The sequence below is a fragment of the Tachyglossus aculeatus genome, chromosome X1, assembly GCF_015852505.1.
Source record: "Tachyglossus aculeatus isolate mTacAcu1 chromosome X1, mTacAcu1.pri, whole genome shotgun sequence".
Taxonomy (NCBI): Eukaryota; Metazoa; Chordata; class Mammalia; order Monotremata; family Tachyglossidae; genus Tachyglossus; species Tachyglossus aculeatus.
In genome coordinates, this window is record NC_052101.1 from 89,047,760 (window position 1) to 89,074,343 (window position 26,584).

The window sequence follows — 26,584 nt, forward strand, 5'->3', positions numbered from 1 at the left end:
TGGGAGAAGCAGGGAGGGAGGGGGCCAAGCCTCACGCAGGCCTAAAATAACCAGACTCAGGCAGGGCTGTAACGAATAATAATTTAATGCCAATAACTTTCCCCTGAAACAAATGTACACCCACCCCCGGGGTGTTGGCTTTTAACTCCCTGCTATCCTCTCTTCTCCCCTCCCCATCTTAAGAAATATTCTCATTGCTAGCACTGGCTCCATCAGCATCCGGGAAGCAGGAGCAGGGAGCCTGGAGCTGGATCAAACCGGGCTCAGTCACCAGGTGCCAAAAGCCCAGGCCTGCAGCAACAGAGTGTGGGGGGGGAGCGGAGGGGAGGTGGTTGTGGCAAAGGGGGAAAACAAATCTGCTGCACCCAACTGTTAGCAGCACAGGGATTGGGATGACCAGGATGAGGAGCTCCTAGTGGAGTGAGGGGGGGTACCTGAGCCAGCCCCAGCTTCGCTTGCTCCCAGGGCCCTAACGCCAGCTGGTTTGAAAGGACTTGGGGGCGGGGGTCTGAAAAGAGTAACCAAAGAGAACTTATAAATATGAAGAACAGGCTCTTTCTAACCCTAGAGCCAGAGAAGCAGCTAATTTGGCCTCGGCAGCTGCCACCTACCAGGCAGGGCTAGGGCAAGCCTGGTTTCTAGGAAGAGGCGGGCTTCTCGTAGTCATCCACCCCCGTGATTGTGGCCTTGCAGAAGAAACAGTCTTTGTTGTTCATCAGATGCTGGTTGATGCAGGCTCTGAAACAGGGAGGGGGGAGCTGGATCCAGGGCTGCTTCTGGTCCCATCTCCCAAGAAAGTTGGGGCCCTCCCACCCCAACACCTCCAACACTAGGGCCTGCAGCCCTGGCACTGGGGAGACTGGCCTGGGGGCAATGATTTCACACTAGGCCATACCCCCGTTCCCCTCTCAGGGAGTTCACTCTGCCCACCTGGAGCAGACAAAGCTAGAGTGGCTTTTACCTGGGAAAGCAGCGGGAAGGCTCCAGAGCAAAAACCTCCATCCTTAGACCCCCCTGATGGTGGCCGTGTCCCCGCCTAACGGCGAACTGACTGGTAGGGGGAGGGTTGAAAGGCCACTGAGGTTGTGGGTGAGGAGGGTCTGGGGGCAATGACCCTCTCGAGCAGGAAGGTGGTGGGCTCCTCACCACCCCAAACCAAGCCTTGTTCCCGGATCGGGGCCGAGCAGCTACTCACTTGCAAGACTTGTGGGCACAGGGCCGGAACACCGCTGAAATGGGGTGAGCATAACAGATGGGGCACAGGTCTTCTTCGCTGGTTGGCTGGAAGAGAAAAGGCCAGGTAAGAAGGCAGCCAACTGAAGAGGTGGAGGGTCAGGGTGGGGATGGTGGTTCCCTCTCAGCAGCCCCGAGTTGCCTTCCCTCGGGGTCTGCGGCCTTCCCCACGAGCTAAGCGAAAGCTCAGGTGAAGCCAGCTGGGCCTCTAGCCCCACCTGGCCTGATCCCACGGGGAGCCGGGAGGGGATTTCAGAGAAGCCCAGCATTGAGGCCCCTAGCAAGATGAGCAGTGATGGCCTGGGAAGGGGGCACAAAGGCGGGTGGGGGACAGGGAAAGGGAGTGGGTGGGCAGGGACCCTCACCAAGGTGGTAGCAGCTGCCTCTTTAGATGCTTCGCTCAAGTGAGCCATCATCTGCTCCACCTTGTCCAGCTCCTCCAAGCTGATGTAGTCTGCGTCTGCGGAGAGGGTGAGATCTTACCCAGGGGATTGTACCCCCCAGGCAGGTAGTTCGCTTGATCCCCTCCTCATCCGCCCAGTTTCTTCTCAGGGGTTGGGCCTAGGGGGGAATGGGGGCAGGGGAATCTCACCTCCCCCTGTTTGGGGGTAGAGAGGAAGCAGGGAGTACAGCTCCTCTGCTTTCCTCTTCCTGGGTCTGCCCCAGGCTCTTGCTCCCTCAGCAACTCTTTCTTGCTCCTTCAGCTCTGGCAAGGGTGTCTCCGGCACCCTCCCCCCTGGACAGCTCTGGACAAGGGCCTGCCCCAACTGGACCCCACCGGGCCTCAGCTCCTGCGTTGCTCTTTCTGTACCCTGAACACCGGGGTTTGGGTTGCCAGTAGCCCACATCCAGGAGGGGAATCCTTGGCCAGCTAGCTTCCCACCAGAGGTCAGGGGCCCCTGCTTCCTTGATGGTTTTCCTTCACACTCCTGCCAAGGCCAGGCTGCCAAGAAGGCCAAGTTCCGGAGTATGGGCGAGGGAAGCCCTGGCAGGGGGACGGTGGAGTTTTAATGAGCAAGCTGTAAGGGAGTTCACACTGCCCACACCCTCCCCAAAGTCAGTGAGGCCTGAGAAGCCCAGGGGTACCTTTTTAGGACCTAATGCTCCCTCTCAATCCCCTCATTTAGTCTCAGGCACAGCTCAGAACAGTGTTCCTTAGCCCCTGGCCAGACTACTGCTTAGTTTTCTTCCCTGCAATGTCAGTGTTTTCCCAGTGCTCTGGTGCAGAACTGGCCATCCTCCCTGGGGGAGGGCAGGGAGGAGGAGGAGGAGGAGGGCCGATTTTTCTCTGAGCCAGAGTGGCGACGAAAAGCCCAGGGTAGCCAGTGAACACCACTCGCTCTCTTCCCCCAGCATCTGGCATCTATGACCCAGATCCCTCTTCAGCCCCCACCCTGCTCTGGGCTCCAGCTGTGCTCGGTGAATGAAGGCCAAGGCACCCAGGCCCTGGGGAGGGTCGGGTGGACACTCCTGGGCCCTGAAAGACTGTAGGCCTGAAACCCTAGGCTCTGGGTTCCTAAGGTCTTTGTGGGCAGGGAATGTGTCTGCTTACTGCTGTAGTGTATTCATTCATCCAGTCGTATTTATTGAGCGCTTACTGTGCGCAGAGCACTGTACTAAGCACCTGGGAAGTCCAAGTTGGCAACATATAGAGACGGTCCCTACCCAACTGCAGGCTCACAGTCTAGAAGGGGGAGATAGACAACGAAACAAAACATATTCATAAAATAAAATAAATAGAATAAATCTGTACAAGTAAAATAGAGTAATAAATATGTACAAACATATATACATATATACAGGTGATATGTGTATATATACATATATATGTGTGTATATATACATATATGTGTGTGTATATACATGTATATATGTGTGTGTATATATATGTGTGTGTATATATATGTATATATATGTGTATATATATGTGTATATATATGTGTATATATATGTGTGTGTGTGTATATATATATATATATACACAGACTGTGTATATATACATATCTACAGTGTACTCTCCACAGTGCTTAGTACAGTGTTCAGCACACAGTAAGCACTCAATAAATACGACTGAATGAATGAATTGGCTTCATACTGGCCCGTGTCTTCCGGCTCTCTTCCCGGCCCTCACCTCTGCAACTGCCCCCTCTCCCCACCCCCCACACCTACTTACAGGTCTGCAAGGAGAAATGCTTCCTGCTTGAAGGGGGCCGCGCTGTCCCAGGGACCCCGGGCTCTGCCTGGCCCAGGAGGTACTGGATGGAGCGAAGCTGGAAACACGGATCCGCCAAGAGCACCGAGGTAGCTCGTTCAGTCCTGCAGGATGACCGGGAGAGTCAGGGGTGGGTCAGGTGGCTGGCCCGGCCAGTGCCCTAGGCCACCCTGTCTCAACAGCCCAGTTCCCTACTTGGGATCTCTGGTTTCAGTCCATCTGAAGAGAAGCAGCGTGGCTCAGTGGAAAGAGCACGGGCTCGGGAGTCAGAGGTCATGGGTTCCAATCCCGGCTCCGCCACATGTCTGCTGTGTGACCTTGGGCAAGTCACTTAACTTCTCTGAGCCTCAGTTACCTCATCTGTAAAATGGGGATGAAGACTGTGAGCCCTACGTGGGACAACCTGATCACCTGCCCCAGCACTTAGATGGCTTAACAAATGCCATCATTATTATTATAATTATTATTATCTGCTCCCTAGGCAAACCTGAATCCTAGAGAAGAGTCACTGCCACTTTTGCTCTTCTGGCCCACAGATGGGGATAGGATGATCCATGGGGGATTTAGAAACCGGTCAAACTCATTTGCAAGCCCAAAGGCCTCTCTCCTCTCTCTCCCCCTTCCCCTCACACGCAGTCCCACAAGAATTCCAGGAAACCGGTAGCCGGAAAAGCACTCCCTAGGTCAGGATTCGGCCTGAGACTGGTACACAGTGAGGGTGTGTTGCGATATGCAGCCTGATGAATTTAGGCTAAAGAGAAGCAAGGAGCGGGGAGGGCTTTTAGACCCCAGGAATTCATTCTTTCATTCAATCGCATTTATTGAGCGCTTACTGTGTGCACAGCACTGTACTAAGCGCTTGGAAAGTACAATTAGGCAACAGAGAGAGACAATCCCTACCCAACAACGGGCTGGATGACCACGTGGAGTCTCCTCTTTTGGAGCCTGTACAAAGCGGTGGGATCTTCCTATTTGGACGGCTTGGGGGCGGGGGAAGGTCCTGACTCAAGGCAGGGGGAGGGGACAAGATGTCCTCTCACCACCCCACCTGCTAGAGATTCTGGAATTTGAGGATTCCAACTAGCTGGCACCCGCTCAATGGACAAGGGATTCACTGCCTGCCTTCTTCACACCCCACACCAGCCCAATGCTTAGCCTGGGGTGGTAATGAGGATGATGCAAAGGGAGATGGACAGCTGGACAGCACGTGGCATGCTTCCTCCCCTCTGCTGGCTCAGGCTCTAGTGCTGGCTCTCCTTTGGAGAGAGAGCTCCTTTCTCCCTCCTTCTCCCCTGTCCCTCCCCAGACACAGAAGAGCAGAGGAATATGAATGGGGCAGAGCTAGAATGATTGCCATGGCAATTTCTGGCCTCCTCAAATTCAAAAATGGCTCACCAGAGGGCCCTGCCTGGTAAACTTCAATCTGGCAGGACGGTGAGAAATGCAAAAGTAAGGAGGAAAATGCAAACCACCAGCATAGCGATCACTGACAATGGTAACACCCACCATCCCCGAAGGACAACACTTGTTGCTCATGAACTGGCCAGGTACAGAGGTGACATTCTGCCAACTCTGTTCCGCTGTAGCGTGGCCTAGTGCATAGAGCATGGGCCTGGGAGACAGAAGGACCTGGGTTCGAATCCTGATTCCGCCACTTGTCTGCTGTGTGACCTTGGACAATTCACTTCACATCTCTGGGCCTCGGTTCCCTCCTCTGTAAAATGGGGATTAGGACTGTGAACCCTAGGTGGGACAGGGACTGTGTCCAACTCTATCTTGTATCTGTCCCAGCACGTAGTACAGTGCCTGGCACATAGTAAGCACTTAACAATGTCAAAAAAAATGTCTGTTTTCCCTCTCCTTTAGACTGAATGCCCCTCCTGGGACAAAGAATGTGTCTGATCTGATTACCTCACATCTACCCCAGTACTTAGTAAAGCGCTTGGCACACAGAAAGCACTTAACACCTACCACAATTATCATTATTATCACTCATTATCACAAACCCCTCCTGAACCTAGTGACATTCTCCACCTGCACAATTTCCCAGTAGTAAAAAATTCCACATGCTTATTGCCAGCTAGAAGAGCTCCCCTTGTTCTTTCAAATCCCCTCTCTTCAGGCTTTGACTGGTGGCCCCAGTGCTGATAAGAACTTAAGAGAGGATGGCAGCAACATGACAGAGACAGATCAGTGGCTCTGCAGAGCCAGGATGATTGCACCCAAGGGCTCTTCTCCGGGGCAAGGGCCGGATTGGGTTAGATCAGATCCAGCCAAGCTGCCCGAACCGACTAAATGGAAGTGAAGGGAAAGCACGAGGGAGATGGAGTGGGCAGAGGCTATCAGGGGAGTGGGAGGTGCCAATCAGAAGCTTAATGAAACAGTCCCGAGGAACTCAAGTCTGGACCAAGACAGGGATTTCGAGGCCAACCAGGCGTCCACCCACCCCTAACCCCAACGAAGATGACCAGAATGGGCCTCTCCGGGCCGTCTCACCCTCGCAGGGTTTTTCCAGCCCACCCTCAGCCCCACAGCATTTATTAATCAATCAATGGTATTTATTAAGCATTCACTACGTGCAGCTCATTGGACTAAGTACTTGGGAGAGTACTACTACTACTAATAATGATAGTATTTGTGAAGCGCTTCCTATGTGCCAAGCACCGTTCTAAGCACTGGGTTAGATGCCAGGTTATCCCATGTGGGGCTTACAGTCTTAATCCCCATTTTACAGATGAGGTCACTGAGGCACAGAGAAGTGAAGTGACTTGCTCAAAGTCACATAGCCGACAAGTGGTGGAGCTGGGATTCGAACTCACGACCTCTGACTCCCAAGCCCCTGCTCTTGCCACTAAGCCACGCTGCTTCGTTTACAGTACGGTTTACAGTTTTACACTTTACACTGCTTGAGTACAACATAATCAGCAGACATGATCCCTGCCCATTATGAGTTTACCGTCTAGAGGGGGAGACGTCAATACGAATAAAGAAATAATTTATAATATGAAATTTAAAAATATGTATCTAAGTACTGTGGATTTGGGGGTGCGGGGAATGTCAAGTTTCCAAAGGTCACGGATCCAAGTGCAGAGACGACGCAGAAGGGCATAGATGATGTAGAAGCGTTTATGTACGTGTCTATAATTGATTTATATTAACGTCAGTCCCCCCTCTCCAGACTGTGAACTGCTTGTGGGCAGGGAATGTGTCTACCAACTCTGTTGCATTGTATCAATCAATGGTTATCTACTGAGCTCTTACTGTGTGCAGAGCACTGTACTAAGTGCTTGGGAGAGTACAATGCACAGAGCTGGTCGACACAGTTCCTATCCTCAAGGAGCTTACTGGGGACGGACACTAAAACAAATTATGGCTCTGTATGTAAATGCCGTGGGGCAGAGGGTGAGGTGACTATCAAGTGCTTAAAAGGTACAGATCCAAGTGCAAGGATGACACAGAAGGGAGTAGGAGAAATGAGGGCTTAGCTGGGGACAGCCTCTTGGAGAAGATTTGATTTTAATAAGTCTTTGAAGGTGGGGAGAATGGTGGTCTGTTGGATATGAAGGGAGAGGGGGTTCCGGGCCAGAGGGAGGATGTTGGCAAGGGGTTGGTGTGAGGTAAACGAGATCGAGGTACAGTGAGTAGATTGGCATTAGAGGAGTGAAGCTGGGTCGGAGTGGGAAATCCGGGAGGTAAAGTAGGAAGGAGAGAGCTGACTGAGTGCTTTAAAGCCAACGGAAAGGAGTTTCTGTTTGATGTGGAGATAGGTGGGCAACCACTGGAAGTTCCTGAGTGTTTAGAACAGTGCTTTGCACCCAGTAAGTGCTCAATAAATACCACTCATTGACTGTTTCCAGTCTGCAACTGGGAGGAGCAGGGCAGGAAATGTGTCTGTTATATTGTCTTGTATTCTCTCATGCGCTTAGTACAGTGCCTTGCACACAATAAGTGCTCAATAAATATGATCGACTGAGCAGTACCAGGAGTCCTGGCAAGGACTGGGCTTGGTTTGCCACCGTTCCCTTCTCTGAGAGGGAGTGGAATGGGGCTGGAACTGGGGCAGCAACTGGGATGCCGGGCCCTGGAGATGGACAAAGAGATGGGGGAGCGATGCGGAGCAGTTGCAGCTCTTCCAGAAACAGCTAACCATGCTCAGAATACCAATAATAATAACACTATTAATAATTGTGGTATTTGTTTTAAGAGCTTACTATACGTCAAGCACTGTATTGAGCGCTGCGGTAGATGCAAGATAATCAGGACCCACATGGGACTCACAGGGAGAACAGGTACTGAATCCCCATTCTGCAGATTTTTTTTTAAATGGTATTTGTTAAGCACTTACTTTGAGCCAGGCACTGTACTGAGCGCTGGGGCAGATACAAGCTAATCAGGTTAGATGGGGGTTCATGTCCCACGTGAGGCTCACAGTCTTAAATCCCATTTTACAGATGAGGTAACTGAGGCCCAGAAAAGTGAAGTGACTTGCCCACAGTCAAACAGCACACAAAAGGGTGGTGCTGGGATTAGAACCCAGGTCTGGGCTCTTTCTAGGAGGCCACACTACTCATGGGGCAGGGTCAACACTATATAAGGATGGGGGGGGGGGCGCGGCGGGATCGCTTTCCCAAATTCTCTCCACCCTGCAGTGAACCCTGTCCCCATCGGCCACTCAGCCCCTTAAAACTGCCAAGGTGGCCCAAGCAGCCATGCTTCTCAATGGGCGGCCAACAAACTGCGATCCAGGGAGCAGCCTGGTTGTGGAGAACTGCTGGAGAAAGTTCCAAACATTTGTATTGGGGCGGGGGACGCGGGCGGAGGAGACCCCGAGACTCCCTCAGCAGTGGCATAATCGATGGAAAAATAAACTGGCCATTTCAGAATACGGAAGCCATTTGTCGTAGTTCTATAATGCGGGCCAAATTAATCAGCGCCTGACTGTCCCAGTCATTTCACTATGCAGACCCAGGACATCTGGAGTTAGATAGCGACACTGAGAGCAGAGGAGGCAATAATGATTAACATTAATTATTGTACTTGTTAAATGCTTACTATGTGCCAACCACTGTTCTAAGTGTTGGGGTAGATACAAATTAATTAGGTTGGACAAAGTCCCTATCTCACATGGGGCTCACACACTTGATCACCAGAGCTTAGTACGGTGCCTGGCACATAGTAAGCACTTATCAGCGCTTAAAACAGTGCTCAGCACATAGTAAGCGCATAACAAATGTCATTATTATTATTAACACATACCATTATTATTATTATTATTAATAACCCCCATTTTACAGATAAGGTAACAGGCCCAGAGAACTGAAGTGATTTGCACAAGGTCACACAGCAAACATAGGGCGGAGACACAATCAGAACCCAAGTCCTTACTCCCAGGCCTGTGTTCGATCCACTAAGCCACTCTGCTGCTCATCCATTCTGACAGGAGGCAATCGGTCAATCAAGGCATAAGATAAGTATGTGGGTGTCAAAAGCTCTCCCCCAACCCTGGGCATGGGGGGCTCATCCCCGGAGAGCACATGAGCGGAAGGTGCTGCCACACTCCAGCTTCCCCAGTGAAAAAGCCAAGTCCGCGGGCATCTGGGCATGGCAGTTCCCCGCCCTCACAGTGAGCCACCTCAAATCAGCCTGCAAGGCAACTTCAGGAGTTACCTCGTTTGGCCCCGACGACCTTCCTGCCCCTTTACCTCTCCTCCCTCCTATCTGTCCACAAACTGCTGTCGAAAATCAGCCCCTCTGCCTGGCGCTGTGACAACGTCATTCCTCTCCTGCAAATCTTTGCTTGGCTCCCGCCCCACTCCCTTCCAACACCCCCTGCTTCCTCTTCTCCCACCCAGGAGTCCCCCCCCGGCTCGTTTCCTTCCTCCCTCTCACAAAACTCACCCCAAGCCCAACTCCTTCAGGAAACCCACCCTGCTTCAAGGTGGGCTGGGGGAAAATCTTTTCCTTCCGTCTTCGCAGGACCGCTCCCCCCGCACCCCTCCCCGAAGCTGTTCACAGATTCAGAACTGGAAAACAAACCAGTGACCAAACAAAGATCCTAAAGGGAAAGAAAGGGTGGGCTGTGAGTGCCGGGAGCCAGGTCACGTTAGGGATGGGTGGATGTCTCTCTCGTCTCTCTCTCTCCCACACACAGACACACACACACACTCACACAAAAGAAAGAAAAGACCCCTGTGTCTTACAAAAGGAGGAAAGGAAAGAGAAGCCAACAGCCTCTACTACAGACCTGGGGGAAACAGCATGCAGGAGAGCAGAAGGGATTAAAAAAGAGTTAGCCAGGCTGGCACACAGCGAGTGCGGGAGAAAGTCGGTCGTCTGGAGAGAAGGGTGGCTTCTTAATGAAGACGGACATGACATTCACAGCTCGTACAGGCCTACGATAACTCCATCTGATCCCAAGTGGAGAAAATGTGCGTGGTTAATTAGGAAGTTACCAGAAAATAGATGAGAAAAAAGGATGAGGAGCCAGGAGGAAGAGTCTTCTTGGAAACCGTCAGCTACAGAAATCATCCGGTCTGGATGCCATTTGGGCCCTAGGGGCAGAAGAAAACCGGCCAAGAAATTCCACCAACAATTACTGGTTGGAAGACCGGGGACAGACAATAAAGGGGGGGGGGGGGGGGGGGGGGGCAGGTGGCAAAGGAGTTGAAAGTGGATTGGGCTGGGTCGGGGTCCTGGAGACATGGGTGGTAGACTCATTTCTGGCTCACAGTGATGCCTCGGACAAGTTACTCAATCTCTGTGTGCCTCCACTGACTCATTAGTAAAATGGGGGAAACAGCAGCTGCTCCAGGACTCTCGTGGGATCCTACGGGTCCAAGGCCCGTGGCGGGAAAGATCGTCCGTGAAGGGAAACCTCGTTTAGGGACCAGCAACAGCAGCGTTAATCGACTGTCTGAAGAGCACTGTATCAGGCGCTCGGGAACTCACAAAAGAAAAGATACAGTCCCCGCCCTGGAGGAACAGTTTACAGTCCCAGGGCAGTTCACTGTCTTGTACATCTGATTCCGATCTGAAAAATGGAACAGACCGGTGTCTGGGGTGTTCTTGAAATGCAGAGGCAGCAAGAACAGTGGCCACCCCAAATCCCACCCAACTCTCAATCAATCAATCGTATTTATTGAGCGCTTACTGTGTGCAGAGCACTTTCAACAGAATCAAATAGAAAGTGACCGCCAGGTGGGGAGGGGGAAAGAGGTGTGGTATCACAAGCCTCTCTGGTTTTAATAATAATATAATCATGGTATTTGTTAATAATAAAAATAATTATTATCCCTATGGTATTTATTGAGCACTTACTATGTGCCAGGCACTGTACTAAGCACTGGGGTGGATAAAAGTAAATTGGGTTGGACACAGTCCCTTGTCTCATGTGGGGCTCACAGTCTTAATCCCCATTTTACAGATGAGGTAACTGAGGCACAGAGAAGTTAAGTGGACTTGCCAAGGTCATACATCAGACAGATGGCTGAGCCGGAATTAGAACCCATGACCTTCTGAATCCCAAGCCCGTGCTCCATCCACTACGCCACGCTGCTTCAATACATGCACTGTTCTAAGCACTGGGGTAGACACAAGGCAGTCAGGTCGGGCACAGTCTGTGTCCCACATGGGGCTCGCGGCCTTAATCCCCATTTTCCAAATGAGGGAACTGAGGCACAGAGACATCAAGTGACTTGCCCAAGATCACACAGCAGACAAGTGGCGGAGCCAGGATTAGAACTCAGGTCCTCCTGAGTCCCAGGCTTGTGCTCTACCCACTAGGCTACACTGACTCGCTTTGTGTGTTTGGCCTTGCCAGCTTTCTGTCGGACTCCCAAATACCTAACACAGAATAAGAAGGGGTGCATCTCCCTCATGAACAGATGCCATCCATGGCTTTGCCAAGCAGTGGCATGTGTGCTGCAGCTGTCGGTTGTGAGGAGGTTGACACAATTGTGATCCCGGCCCTCGGCTACTGTCCCGAAGAGCCTCGAGGGGACGGGGTTGGGGGGTGAGGGGGCAGCGGAGTATGTGAGACTGGTTCTGTCCTTCCTGGCCAGTCAGCCCCCAGTTCAGTGCTCACCAAGTTTGGGCCTTCCTCCTCAGTCCCAGCTCAGCCCAAAGGCTTTCCACGGGGTTGGATTTAGCATGGCCAGGGGCTGTTCTCTAGGACTGTAAGCTCGTCGTCGTGGGCAGGGAAATGCACCTGTTATGCTTTTGTCTTGTACTCCCCCAACCGCTTAGTACAGTGCTCTGCACCCAGTAAGTGCTCAGTAAATATGATCGACTGACTCTCCATCCAGGCCTCCAGGATGTTTTGCTGACTTCAATATGACACTGCTAGCATTCACTTCAGTTCCAGCCAGGTCCTGAAGGTGAGGGATCTGGACTGGGGCAAACCCAGGGACTCTACTCCAATGCAGAGGCCCCTTAGGAGTCGGGCCTGGCTCTGGCCCAGGTCATACTCAGGCCAAACGATCTAGAGTCGGGATACTGGGTGGGCCAGGGATGGCTGGACCCAAGCAGAGACCCCTTCCTCCCCATCCCCCAGCCTGTCCTAAGGTGGACCCATATTCATCCTTGAAACTCACCAGGAGCATCTCCTCCAATTTCAATCAATCAACCAATCAATAGTATTTGCAGAGCACTCTAGTAAGTGCTTGGAAGAGTACAAGAGGAGCAGCATAGCGTAGTGGAAAGAGCAGGAGTCTGGGAGTCAGGGGACTTGGGTTCTAATCCCAGCTCTGTCGCCACTCACCTGCTGTGTGACCTTGGGTAAGTCACTTCACTCTTCTGGGTCTCGGTTTCCTCATCTGTTCAGTGGGGATTCGATACCTGTACTCCCTCCCCATTAGACTATAAGCCTCACGTGGGACAGGGACTGTGTCCAACTTGATGAACCGGTCTGTCTGATTTGTCCCTGCACAACCTATTTCAGCTCATTCTACCAATTAGCTTGCCTGAACCATCACATCCAAAGCTTTCCTGTGTTCCCCGAAATCGACCACCATCTGCTCCCCATCCCCCAGAACCCCTTCCCCGAATCCTGGAATCCTCTGACTAACCCTTGGGATTTTCATGCCTTCCAGCCACGAACCTATCGGGGTTGTGGCTGATGGCAGACATCACCCCCACATGGGAGACCAGGGTGAGACTTAAGAGCCGCAGCATCGCGATCACTATCACCAGCATTATTGACTGTGCCCTGTGGGTCAGGGACTTGGCAACACTCGGTAGAAGTGAGATACCTGGTTGGTCCCTGCTCTTGAGAACCTCACAATGGGGTCGTCCGGCAGAATTCAACTGCCAAATCCTTACCGCGGTAAACCGAGAAAAGAACAAGCTCAGATCCAAATATTAAAAACGAAAGTGCGGAAGGAAATCAATACAGAAACACTACAAAATATACACAAGAGGGTCGAGGATGCCCGACGGGGATGACCTGGCAGGTAGACTTTAGCCAGGGAAAGCTTCTCTGAGGAGGTGGGTTTTTAGGAGGGCCTTGATGTGCTTTGTCAGATTTGAGGGAGGAGGGAGTCCCGTGTCGGGGGACGGGGGAGAATCAATCAATCAATCAATCGTATTTATTGAGCGCTTACTATGTGCAGAGCACTGTACTAAGCGCTTGGGAAGTACAAATTGGCATCACACAGAGACAGTCCCTACCCAACAGTGGGCTCACAGTCTAAAAGTGTGGAGAATGATGGTTCAGCCGTGGGAGAGTCCCAAAAGAGGTGTAGTTGGGTTTGTTTGGGACTTGGGAGATGAGAAAAGAGTGAGCTGTGGCACAGTAGGAAGAGGGCGGATAGGAAAGGGGAAGATGGTTGGTGAAGGGCCTGGAAGCTGAGGACTAGCAGGGACTCTGTGAGAAGAGAGCTGGGAAGCTGAGGCCCCCTCATCCGATGAGGGGCAATAGCTCAGGGAAGGCAGCAGGGTTTGACGCTCCCTCCATTTTCCCTTTCCCAAAACCCCAAACGGAGAGACCCGATACGAGCTAAAGCTCAGCCAGGCCCCTCTCATCCCTAGCCAAACAGCCCCAGCTCTGCTGCTCGGCTGGACCCACAGCAACACTGCCTTTCACACTGGGGCTGCCAAATTAGCTCTTCCGACTTAGTGGAAACCAATTACCTGGTGCCGATTCCCATCTCTCCACGGAGCAGGCTGGTAATTACCCTTACCGTGCGTCCTCTCTCTTTTCCCTGGCTCCCTCGGTGCCTGGCAGGCCTGACACCTACAGCGTCGGACCTTCCCAGTTGCCGAAAACTTGCTGGAAGGACAAAAGGCTCCTACAGCCAGCAGTGCCCTACCTCTCTCTGCCCGCCGCCAACACCGCCCCCCCCCCCCCATCACTTCCCCCCAGCATCACAGAAGTGAAAGGCCCCCTTGTTTCCCTTTGGGAGACAGGCTGGGCCAGTGATTCTGAGGCAGTGTGGCCCAGTGGAAAGAGCACGGGACTGAAGAGTCAGCAGACCGGCGTCCTAGTCTCGGCTCCCCCACTTACTTGCTCTGTGAGCGGAGTGGAGCGGAACAGAACGGACTCTACTGCGGGGATATTTCTCTCCTTCCTGCCAACCCCGGAAGACCGACTTCCCTGAGAACAGAGGGGAGTCTCTAAGAAGAAGGATGGTATTTAGGGAGTACCTATTATGGGCCAAACACTGTGCTAAGTGCTGGGATAGTAGACGCATAGGGCTCACAGTCTAAGTAGGAGGGACCGCAGGTATCCCCATTTTACAGACGAGGAAGCTGAGACTCAGAGAGGTGAAGTGACCCTCCCAAGGCGACCCAACAGGCAAGTGGCGGAGCCACGATTAGAACCCGGGTATCCTGACTCTCAGACCCGTGGAGCATGACTCAGTCCCATACTGGGAGGGCACAGAAAAATGATAATAATACTAATGCTAATAACAATAATAATAATGGTATTTGTTAAGCACTTACTACGTGCCAAGCACTGTTCTAAGCTCAGGGGTAGATACAAGATAATCAGGTTGGACACAGTCCCTGTCCCACATGGGGCTCACGGTCTAAATCCCCATTTTACGACAGAGGGAACTGAGGCACAGAGAAGTGAAGTGACTTGGCCCAAGGTCCCACAGCAGACAAGGGACGGAGCCGGGATTAGAACCCACGACCTCCGACTCCCAAGCCCACGCTCTTGCCACTAGGGCTGGGCGATCATATCTAGATCTGTCTTGGCTTTGCAGCTTCTGTCTGGTCAGCCGGCTTGCAGCTTTCTCAGGGGACCGAAACAGCCAACAAAAAAAAAAGGAAACTATCTCCAGTGTGGGGGGGGTGGGCAAGGGGGAGAGGAAGAAAAGATCTCGGCTCCAGGAGGAAAGGGATCAGCTTTAACCCTGGGGCTACTGCTTCTCAGTTTCCTTCTTGGCTCAGAGATTAAATCACCAGAAAGGCAGGGGGAGGAGGTAGAAGGAGGAAGAGACCAGCAGTGGCACAGAAAGTAAGTCGGTGGAGGATCAGGGCTGGGAGGCGGTGGGGAGAGACAGGGGAGGAGAACTGAAGGGCACAAATCAATACGGCAAAGTCACCAGCAATCTGATTTGAAAGCGCAGAAACCCGGGAGGGGCTGGAAGGTTTTCGCGGCGCTTAGCTGGGACCTCTTCTCCGAGGTCACCAGTTCTCATAAGCCCAGCGCGAGCCGCTCGGGAGAAACCCGGTGCCGCAAGGCTAACGAAGGGGCCCCAACGCCACTGTCAGCCGCTCCGCTCTAATCCCGACCCGGGGAGGATGACGGGGCAGGGAGCTGGCGGGCCCCACTTGGAACCGGGCCAGGTCAGTCACATCCCGACTCAACTCTTCCCCCTTGAGCTTCTTCACCGAAACGTCCAAGGTCTGGGGCGTCTGGGACGTGAGGCCGGGGCGATCCCGTGGAAAGGTGGCCAGGCCGGCCGGCGGGCTGCCGTCCACCAGAACCAACGGCTGCCACCTCCCCTGCTGTTGGGGTCCTCTTTCGGGGGGGCCCCCCCAGAGCCCAGGGTGACCGCCTGAGGACGTACTGCCCACTGGCGGCCCGGCCGAGCACCGCAAGCCATTCACTCGCTTCCACTGGCCCGATCCTCCCCTCCCGCCCTCCACCCCTCCCACGGACCAATTGGATGGCTGGAACCCACGCAGCTCAGCCTTCCCTGTTCACGGGCGGCTTGTAAATAGGGGCAGAGGGAGAGCACAGCTCGGCCACACAGAGAGCCGGCTTCTTGGCAGGCGGCGGCAGGCGCAGGGTGGAACCAAGTCCGGCGGCTGCCGGGCCCCGATCCCACCGGGCGGCCAGAGCCGAAGTTCCCGTGCGAGGGCTAACCGACTCCCCGCTCGTGGCTTTCGTCCCAGGCGTTCGGCTCCAGGACCCTCCGGGGCCGGGGGAGCGACCCGCTATGAGGTGAAGCCTCGCCAATGGACGGTCAGTGCCGGGTGGGGGCGAGGCCGGGCTCGGGGGGAGAGCCCCTGGGGCCGGGCCAGAAGCGGGGGCCGGGCTGCCGGGGAGGGGATGGCCGGCCCCGTGGGTGCTCCCCAACAGCCGGTCGGGGCTTGGAGCCCGGGCAGGTGGCAGTCTGGCCAGTGCTGCGTGAGGAGGACAGAACGCCGCCGTTCCCCGCCCGGGAAATGACACTGCCCGAAACCAAGCACTCCGGGAGGGGCCGGAGCCCCTAAGCGCTCTCGCCTCTCTCTCAGCCCCAGACTGCTCCCCGTCCCTCTAGCTTGGACGTGCAGGACTGAGGGGCTGTCTTGACCGAGGGGGAGGAGGTTCTATTGAGAGCCTGGGGGCCCGGGAACCTCTGTCTTTCCAGACCCCCCAGCTCTCTTCTGGCTGGGGCGGCCCAGGCCCCCCCGCCTCCCCCGGGTGCTGGGTCCGGACCCTCGAGCCCCCCCCCGCCAGCAGCATGGGTCCCCAGGCCCCGGTCCACACGCTCTGGAAATGCCTCGGGAGGCTGCTGGTGTTCCTCGAGTTGTCGGCTCGGGGCTCGGCCATGCTCAACACCCCTTATGTGCTCCACCGCTGCCCTCTGGTCTGCATCTGCACCGCGGACCTGCTGAGCTGCGCCAAGCACAACCTGGTCGAGGTGCCCACCCCGCTGCCCGCCGTGGCCACCACTCTCGACCTCAGCTACAACGCCCTCCAGAAGCTCCAAGACCACTGGCTGGCGAGCCTGCCCCAGCTGCAGACCCTCCGCCTGGGCCACAATCAGATCTCGGGCCTCTCCCCGCGGGCGTTCCACAACGCCACTTCCCTCCGGCACCTGGATCTGTCCTCCAACACCCTGTCGGCCGTGAGAAAGCGTGACTTCGAGGAGCTGGTGAACTTGGAGGAGCTCCTGCTGTACAACAACCGCATCACCCAGGTGGAGGAGCACGCCTTCCGGCGGCTGGGCCACCTGCAGAAGGTCTACCTGAGCTGGAACCAGCTGACGGCTTTCCCCTTCCGAGCCCTACACGGGCTCGTCCACCCCCGCCTCAGGGCGCTGGACCTGTCCACCAACAAGCTGACCAGCATCCCCATCGAGGAGGTCATGGCCCTGCCCGTCTACGTCAAGAACGGCCTGTACCTCCACAACAACCCCATCAGGTGCAGCTGTCCGCTGTACCGCATGTTCCGCCACTGGCAGCAGCGCGGCTTCAGCTCAGTGGCGGACTTCGCGGAGGAGCACATCTGCATCGCCTTCGAGGTGCCCTCCTCCCGCGTCCGCTTCTTCGCCCACAGCAAGATCTTTGAGAACTGCTCGGCCGGGGACGCCTGGGACCTCCCCGAGGCGCACCTCAGGGTGACCGTGGGCCAGCCCCTGACCATCGACTGCAACGCCAGCCTGCACGGGGCCCCGGCCCGCTACATGTGGATCTCCCCGGGGAACGAGTTCATCGACGCCTCGGGCAGCCGGGACCGGACCATGGCGGTGCGGCCCAACGGCAGCCTGACCATCCGCCGGGTGCAGATGGAGCACTCCGGGGTCTACGTGTGCCTGGCCGTCGGCCAGCACCAAAAGCACAACAAGACGCACGAGTTCAACGTGACCGTCCAGTACCCGAAGCACGAGGCCGAGTCTTTCAACACGGGGCTCACCACCTTGCTGGGCTGCGTGGTCAGCCTGGTGCTGGTCCTCCTGTACCTCTACCTGACCCCGTGCCGCTGCTCCTCGTGCTGTCGGCGGCCCCTGCTCCCCGGCCCCCCGCAGGAGCGCAGCGCCCAGTCCTCCATCCTCAGCACCACGCCGCCGGCCACCGACGGGCCCAGCCGCAAGATCGGCACCAACAAGCACGTCGTCTTCCTGGAGCCCATCAAAGAAGTCCAGAACGGCCGGATCAAGCTGGCCGTCAGTGAGGACCTGGACCTCAAGAACCCCAAGATCCTGCAGCTCAAGTCGGACTCGGAATCCGGCAGCTCCGTGTTCTCGGACACCCCCATCGTGATCTAGGAGATGGCCTCCGGGGCTGGGGGGTGGGGTGGGGGAGGGAGGGGAGCCACAGAGGCGGCTCTCCTGGCCAGACTGCCCCGGGGCCCTGAGGCCAGCAGGGGAGGCGGGGAGGAACTGCAGAGCCGAGAAAGGTCCTGCGCGCTCAGAGTACACAGTACGTATGTCTCCGTTTTCCTTCTTAGATCAATGACACCACTCCGAGCTGTCAGCCTGTTTGCTACGGCTCTCCTCCGGTCCATTAAAACAACAAACTTGCCAGAGCTGGAGGAGAGGTCATTACCGGCGCAGGGAAGACAGCTTTTACAGGCTCGAGGTGCAGCTCAGGGCTGGGGTCAAGGGGTGGGGTGATGGATCCAACGACCTCGTTCTGGTTCTAGACCTCCCGGCAGGGATCAAGGCCCTGTTTCAGGGGTGCGACCTGACCCCCTGCAGCCAAAGGGCACAAGTAGCAGGCATCTCGGTTCTGCAGCTTAGCTCTTCCCACGCACGCGCGTCTCCTTTCCTGTTGTGTCCTGCCCAGGAGACAGGGTGATCCCTAGTGTCCAAGTTGCCTGGTGAGCTTTGTATGAGTGGCAGGTGGGGGGCGGGGGGGGGGGGGGGGGGCAGCAGTAAGTGCTGAGCTCCCCGTGGTACTGGGAAAGGGGCAGGGGGGGGGGGGAGGTATCGGTCACCACAGTGGAATGAGATTGGTCGTTTGCAACTCCCCATCCTCCCCCCACCGAGTGATATGGAAGCACCCTAGAGATGTGGGAGAGGGACAGAAGGATTTCTAGATCTGGGCATCTGCCCCTCCCACCACCTGGCCCTGGCCAAAGGGGTCCAGCTTTGGTTTCAGATCACCTTCTCTGACCCGGAGCATTTGGGGAGAGAACGGATTTGCTTGGGACAAGATCAAGGGTTCTTGCCAGGATGCTGTCTTTCAGAGCCTTGTTCCTTCCCTCTGACCTCCCCAGGATCAGGCTCCCGGCATATGCCAAGAACTTTAAAACGGCAAGGTCCCCGGGAGCGGGGGGAAATCCAGTTTGTTTCCAGGGGTCTGCTTTCCAGTCACTCTTCAGCAGGATCCCCAAACTCGGAGAGGGTGGACACCCTGACTCAAACCAGAGGCCGGTGGAAGCGAGGCCAACCTGCTAGAGGTCTCCTTCCTACTTCTTTTTCAACAGCGCTGCCAGGCTTGGATTTCCCGGCAGGCTGTGAACAGCAGGTACCCTGCTGCTCAGGTGAGGTCCTGGTCCCAGCATCTCCTCTTCCCCACCAGCATGAGCAACAACCAGCTGGGTTCTTGAACGGCCTGCTTGACGTAAGGGCCAAATGATTTCCCAGTTGCTGGGATGCTTCTTGCCTGCCAGACTTAGTCTAAGGCTCGGAGGCCAGCTAGTCCATCCTCCTGTCTCCAGACTCTTTTTGCCGACAGGAACCCAGGCACTGCTCAGGGGCCTCCTCTGACCTTGAACAGCGACAGCAATGAGACGGGTCATGGCTCTTCCCCAGGCACCATTCAGGGGACTTCACCCCAACTTAAAGCACAGCGCTGAGCACTTCTTTCACAACTAAACACCCCCACATCAGATGGGAAAGCTTTTCCCTTAAGCACAGTCTCCTGCTGCCCGTGTTGCTAGAATCCCTGCTGGCCCATTCAGACTTCTAGCAGTTGTGTGTGTGGGGGGGGGGGGGGGGGGGGAGGGAGGGAGAGAGAGAGAGTGTGTGTGTGTGTGTGTGTGTGTGTGTGTGTGTGTGTGTGCGTGCGTGCGTGCATGCGCGCGCACACACCAGAGAAGCCCAGAGTCTCCACAGGGTAATGACCAACCAAGCCAGTCAGGAAGAAAGCAATGCAACTGCTTCTTAGCCCTGATGCTAAAATACGAACATCCAGGAACAGACCGGTCTGGTGATGGGCAGCCTTACCTGGAGTGGACGTCCTGCCTACTGTTCATTAATTTCCAGGCTTGTTTGCCTAGATCTATGTAAACGATGCATCAGTCTGTACACTTCTTAGGCACTCACAATGAAAGTTATTTGGCTGCCTTTAAAGCTGATATTTCTTGACTCCTCCCTGCCAACTCCCCTCTCTTATTCCTCCAGTCCACCCAGCAGTGTGGGGGTATGGAGAGAGAGGGAGAGAGATCGTTTGGCTCCGGCTCTCTCCCTTCCTAGTAGTGGGTGCTTCTGAACCGCCCCCTTCTCCACCCTTCGCCCACTTTGAGAGTGCTTTTCTGACTCGCGCAACACCCAAGCAAAAGGCTGAGAGTTCTGAAAAATGAGACGACGCTGATGGAAAGGGGTCCTGCCCGCTGCCTACCCAACTCTTCTCCCGGCTCCGTGGACCAAGGAAGAGCCAGCTCCTTTCTCCCGTGGAAGGTCAGATTCCTTGCTCGGAAGTGCTGTGGCCCTGATATTTATGAAACCTTTGAATAAATGTCCTGATTAAGGTGACACATGCATTCTATTTATTTGCCATAGAGTTCATCTTGAATGAAAAATGCCTATTTTTGGAAACTCATTTTGGCCTGCAAGTCTTTTTTCCCCACCATCTGCTGCCCCGCTGAGGCATTGGCCTGGGGCCACTTTATGCCTGCCTTAGCCGTGTGCCCTTCTTCCTCGATTCCTGAGCCAGGACCCTGCAGGGTTCACTCCCGTCCTCCTCCTCCACCCGGCTGCGCGCGTGTGTGTGTCTCCCTCCAGCCCCAAACAGTTATCGTTGGAGGTGATGGAGGTCAGGCTGCAGCATAAAACAAGACATCTGACACAGCTCTGGAGAAAGAGCAGAAACAATGCTGGAGATGGACTGGCAGAGACAGGAAGAGGAGATGGCAAGCCGAGAAAGGAGTCTCACAGCATACAGCCACCCTACAGAGGCCAGCTCGAAATGGCCTGCTGTCGACCTTGACTTCCTATTACCAAAACCGGAATAAAGGTTCGCCTGAGCCCTTCCCAGAGAGGGAGGGCAGCCCACCATTTCGAGGGGGTTGCTTCTCAGCTCTGATTTCGACCCAGGAGCCCTCTTGGTCCCAGATCTGGTCCCGTAACTGCCTAGAGCTCTGCCTGTTCTCCAGCAAATAAGGCATCAAAGCATTTCCGGGGCTCTAACTGGGCATGGGTCTGGTCTGGATCCGGGAATTTAGCGCACCGGTCTTTGGGGGTCAGAGAGCAAGACCAGGTTAGATTCCCAAGAAGCAAATGGCTCCTACCACCCTAACTGCCTCCGGTGCCTCTCAAGGGGGCCAGCCCTGACATGGGGTGGTGGGGACCCCTCCGGGGTGGCCAGTCCCTAAGCTGCATGGGAGTTAGGGCTGGGTCAGTTAAGAGAGCAGGAAGGGAAAAGGAGGGGAGAAGAGGGAGGAGCTTAGGCCTGGTTTCCAATCTACACAGCACAAGATTCTGTTCAGCAAAGAAAAACAAGAAATTCAACCTACTCGAGTTCAGGACAGAGATTCTCTATCCTTTCCAAAGCTCTATCTCTACAGACAACGCACATTCCTAGGGCTAGGGGTCCTGCTATGATGCCATTTTTCTAACCTCGGTGCCCCCTTTGCCTCTTCACATGCTTTTCTCGAACACACCTTCAGAAGCAGATTTGATGTACGTGCCCAAACGACCTCTGGGTAATTAGCTCCAACATTCCCCAAGTCATGGAAGGACAGAACTCAGCTCATCTCCTCATGATGACCAGGGTCTGGAGGCTCAGTTCTCCACTAAAGGCCAATTTCTTGCTCTGCCTCTAGGCTTTTCAGTCCTGAGATGTTGTTAGGGAAAGGGTTCCATGATGGGTTGGCAAGTTTTGCTCTATGAAATCATCATCATCAATCGTATTTATTGAGCGCTTACTATGTGCAGAGCACTGTACTAAGCGCTTGGGAAGTACAAATTGGCAATCCTTCAAGGTGATGTGACCAGTGTGCTCTTTTTAATGGCTAATGATTGCTCTTCCCATAGTTTAAATTACAGTAGTAGGTCACCCAATCTTCTGACAGCGGGTGGAGCCGGAGAAGAGGGAAAAGGTGGAACTTTCCATGAAGCTCAGGAGGAAGGAACCTACACCTATCCTTTCTCTAAACTAGGGTATACTTGTAGATTCAGGCTTTCTGTCTTCCCCATTAGACTGTAAGCTCCTTGAAGGCAGGGAACATAACCTGTCTCTTTTGTATGTTCTCCAAGTGCCTAGGGTAGTGCTCTGCACAAAGTAAGTGCTCAATAAAATACTTGAAATACTGATTCTGGCAAGGAGAGGGATGGGCAGACATTTCCTGGCCTTTCCCTCTCCAAGCAGACCAAAATCTAGATAAACCCACAACCTTTTTTTAAAAAAAATTGTTAATTCTGCCCCCTACCAATTGGTGTGTGATGAGCTGTTGATTGAGTCAAGACAGTGGCAGAAGTTTGTAGCTACTCAGGAAACCCAAGGAGAGGAAACACGAAATAAACTAAATGCATTCCCTGAAAACCATCAAGATGGGGTGAAGGGAAAGATGATCTCTCTGACCCTCTGGCAGGGAATCAATCAATCGTATTTATTGAGCGCTTACTATGTGCAGAGCACTGTACTAAGCGCTTGGGAAGTACATGTTGGCAACATATAGAGACAGTCCTCTCCACGGCTGGGTGGGGAGAAGGACTTGGTGGGCACTCTATTCAGGATGGGCCCAAGAATGCAATCTTCCCAGCCTCGAATGGAGGGTAGAAATCCACCTTCCAGCAGCCAGAAAGCCCAGAACTCACTGAAAGAAACGGGTAATTATAACTGCACGGGTACAAGCCCAAGACAAACCAAGCTGGCAGGCCCAGGCAGGCCGAGGGATATGGTGCAAAGGGCAGCGGGAGCAGATCTGTGGGTAGCAGAGGCCCCACGCTGGCGGCGGGGTCCCCTTTCTGAGCCAAGCACGGACGTTTGGACAGTCAGGGACGGCCGATTAGAAAGAGAACACCACTGAACCCCTGCCCTCAAAGCCCGGCCTGAGGGAGCTGGCTGTGAAGAGATGGCTCTGATAACTCCTCTGGGGTCCTGCTGCGATCAGACCTGACTGGAGCTCCAGCATCAGAAGAGTCCCTGGGCCTGCCACCTCCTTTTGCATTCTCGAGGGTCAGACCGTAGCAAATGAGGCAGAAGTCTGCCAGCTGGCTCCTAAACTGTCTGGGACCCGTTTCCCTGAACTCAGTCCCTAGATAGGCTGGTTCCCTAGATGGGCTGGTCAGCTGAGGCTCGAAAAGGAGGATGTTTAGGGGAGGGGGGCTCAGGAACCGGTTCTTACCGGCTGCAGCTCCTCTGCCAGTCTGGATGGGATGGGAGCATAGAGCAAAAGGGGCCTGATGACCAGTGGGCTGGCATTTTCTTGGCTCCAGTTGATGCCTCTCAGGGCAGGGTGCCAAGCCAGGGGTGGAGGGAGGCCAAGAGAGCATCAGAGCAGCCCCCAGATCCTGGGGAGGGGAAGGGCATCCGCAGTCATCTACCTACTGAGCTTCCCCCAACTGGCCTTGACACCAGCCTTTTGACCTTCATCAGCTTGCTTTCTTGCCACAAAGCCTGCAAGGTAACTGGCTCACAATAATTATGGAAGTGCTTATTGTGTGCCAAGCACTGTTCTAAGCACTGGGGTAGATACAAGGTAATCAGGTTGACCCACGTGGGGCTCAGAGTCTTAACAGATGAGGTAACTGAGGCACAGAGAAGTGACTCGCCCAAGGTCTCATGGCAGACAGGTGGCAGAGCCGGGATCAGAACCCAGGTCCTTCTGACTTCCAGGCCTGTTCTCCATCCGCTAGGCCGTGCTGCTTCTCATGGTCGAATTAAAACAGTCCGTTCTATTTTGTTCATCCGACGTTGGCACTCTTGCGAGGCTGATCGCCTAAATCTCTGCAGCAATGGTCTTTTTCTTCATTGCCCTTCGTCAAGGTGGGGGCATATGAACAGCTGATGGGGGCAGAGGGCTTTCCCTTCAGGCCCAGCATCATCAGACACTCACTTATGCCTCTGGGCAGATTTGGCAGGCCTGACAGGAATGATTACCTGACTGCACATCCAATCCCGCCTATAAAGCTGTCATTCTGAAGAGGGAAGTCCCTTCAAAAGAAGGTCTATCTTAGTACCTATCTCGGAGAACCGCTCTTGGTCCTCTTGCTAAGGCCCGGGATACTGGCTCTGTATCTGGCCAGTCCACATGCTATTAGATCTGTTTTTCTTAGAGGTCGATGACTCGTTTCGGCATCACACAGTGTTCTGATATTCTCTGACCCAGTGGTTATTTTCTTTGCTTAAATTTAGTCTCTGGCATTTGTTTCTGCACTGCATGTACACAGCTTACCCGTCACAGTGTACTTGGTCAGCCAAGTTTGGGGAAGGCAGGCAATTTTTAGGGACCCTTTTCCTAGTCCCCTCTCCCATTCGGGGGTGAGTAGTGTGCTCCTAAACGGGGCGGCTCAGACAACCAGGATGCTGCTGCCTCTTGGTGATCAAGTGACCAAAATCCTGGTCAGAAATCCACACTGGGACATGCCAATCAAGTCGAGGGGCACACGTGACAAGTGATGGATGCCAAAGTGGAGGAGATTCAAAGCTAGGCAGACCACCACAGAACCAAGAACTTCTACGCCATTAAAGATGGCCTAGAATTGTGGTATTTGTTAAGCGCTTCCTATGTGTCATAGATACATGGGAAGCAGCTTGGCTTAGTGGAAAGAACACAGGCTTGGGAGTCAGAGGTCACGGGTTCGAATCCCAGCTCTACCAGTCGTCAGCTGTGTGACTTTGGGCAAGTCACTTAACTTCTCTGTGCCTCAGTTACTTCATCTGTAAAAGGGGGGCTAAGACTGTGAGCCCCACGTGGGACAACCTGATAACCGTGTATCTACTCCAGTGCTTAGAACAGTGCTTGGCACATAGTAAGCGCTTAACAAATACCATCATTATTACTATTAGTATGAGCTAAGCAGGTCCTACATGGGGCTCACACTTTAAGTAGGAGGGAGAACAGGCTTTGCAGATGAGGGAACAGAGGCCCAGAGAAGTGAAGTGACTTACCCAGGATCACACACAGCAGATGAATGGGGGAACCTGGATTCTGACTCAAAGGCCCATGTTCTACCCACTAGACCACACCGCTTCACCCAGGTTCTATGGCCCTGTAAGCGCTATCCCAGCAACTCTTGGCTCCGGTCTCATCAAAGACAAGAAGGGAATCCTGAAGAGGTGGCAACATTTTACTATCCTCCTCAACCCATCTCCTTCTACTGAAGACAGCCCCTCCCCAAAATGAAAAATGACATAACACTTGGAGGAAGTCCTCACAGCAGTCGGAGCCATGGACGGGATGGTGTATCCGCTGATGCCTACCAACACGGAGGGAGGAAGAGCCGGTGGGAATGTTTAAGTAGGGCGTTGGAGGGAACGCCCTACTTAAACATTCCCATTGGCTCTTCCTCGACAGATGCGACACCCAGGAGGTGCACCTGGATCGCAAAGCTACCACCACCATTACCGTCTTCAATGGAAAAGCGCAACGCCAGATCGTGCCAATTATCGAGGCATTGCACTACACTCCTGGGAAGATACCAGCCAGAGTACTCCTGAGTCAACTACTGAAGAATATCATCGACCGACGGAATCACCATGTGGCTTCAGATAGGAGCGTGGCACAGGATCATCGTCATCATCAATGGTATTTATTGAGAGCTTACGAAGTGCAGAACACCGAACAAATCGCTTGGGAGAGTACAATGCAACAGTCGGCAGACACGTTCCCTGTCCACAACGAGCTTACAGTCTAGAGGTCGAGGTGCTGCGCCCTGCCACTTTCTTTTTCTGACTTGCTGCAAAGATCTTTAAGTTATACCAATCAATCAATGGTACTTATTGAGTGCTTACCATGGCAGAGCACTGCACTAAGCACTTGAGAGAGTAGAATATAACAGAGTCAGCAGACACATTCCCTGCCCACAATGAGCTTACGGTCTAGATTGTTAAATAATAATAATAAAATAATTATCTAGTAATTAAATAGCCTATTTATATAAATGCCCATCTCCCTCCCTAGACTGAAGGCTCATTATGGGTAGGGAATGTGTCCGCCAACTCTGTTGTACTGTATTCCCCAAGCGCTTACTTCAGTGACCTCTTGCCCACGTCCTGTCTCTGGCCTGGAACGCCCTCCCCTCCTCATATCCGACAGACAACTACTTTCCTCTCCCTTTCAAAGCCTTACTGAAGGAACATCTCCTCCAAGAGGCCTTCCCTAAGCCCTCCTTTCCTCTTCTCCCACTCCCTTCTGCATCGCCCTGACTTGCTCCCTTAATTCATCCCCCCCTCCCAGCCCCACAGAACTTATGTATAGATCGGTAATTTAATTATTTATATTAATGCCTGTCTCCCCCTCTGGACTGTAAGCTTATGGTGGGCAGGGAATTTGCTTATTGTTATACTGTACTCTCTCAAGGGCTCAGTTCTGTGCTCTGCACACATTAAGCGCTCAATAAATATGATTAAATGAGTGAATGGATGAATACAGTGCTCTGGAAGTTGCTCAGTAAACTTGGCTGCCTCCAAGTGCATTAAGATTCTGAGACTACTTTATGACAGCAAGGCCGGCTTTGTCGGAATTGTGAGCATCACCAATGGATGCTCAGCGGGCCTGGAGCCGGCCAATGCATTCTGTGCGACCCTGCTGTAAGAGGCAACAAGAGACTTGGATGCAAATGTTAGGATATGTCTCCACTCCTTTGGGAAACT

General features: G+C 53.9%; 2 protein-coding genes across 2 annotated transcripts in view; one reads left to right on the forward strand and one right to left on the reverse strand.

Moving 5' to 3' along the window:
- Positions 1 to 67: 67 nt before the first annotated feature.
- Positions 68 to 26,584, reverse strand: part of RNF123 (ring finger protein 123) — a 149,676-nt gene continuing 123,159 nt past the window's right edge. Inside the window, exons 38-41 of the mRNA XM_038772010.1 lie at positions 3,407 to 3,549; positions 1,599 to 1,693; positions 1,196 to 1,281; positions 68 to 738 (exon numbers count right to left, since the gene is read on the reverse strand). Of these exons, the coding sequence (XP_038627938.1) occupies positions 639 to 738; positions 1,196 to 1,281; positions 1,599 to 1,693; positions 3,407 to 3,549 (424 nt within the window). The 3' untranslated portion in view covers positions 68 to 638. The remainder of the gene's footprint in view (positions 739 to 1,195; positions 1,282 to 1,598; positions 1,694 to 3,406; positions 3,550 to 26,584) is intronic.
- On the forward strand, positions 15,948 to 17,886 carry AMIGO3 (adhesion molecule with Ig like domain 3). Its single transcript, XM_038772009.1, is given in 3 exon segments — positions 15,948 to 16,125; positions 16,128 to 16,216; positions 16,219 to 17,886. Coding segments are annotated over 3 exon segments (1,917 nt in total). The 3' UTR covers positions 17,869 to 17,886.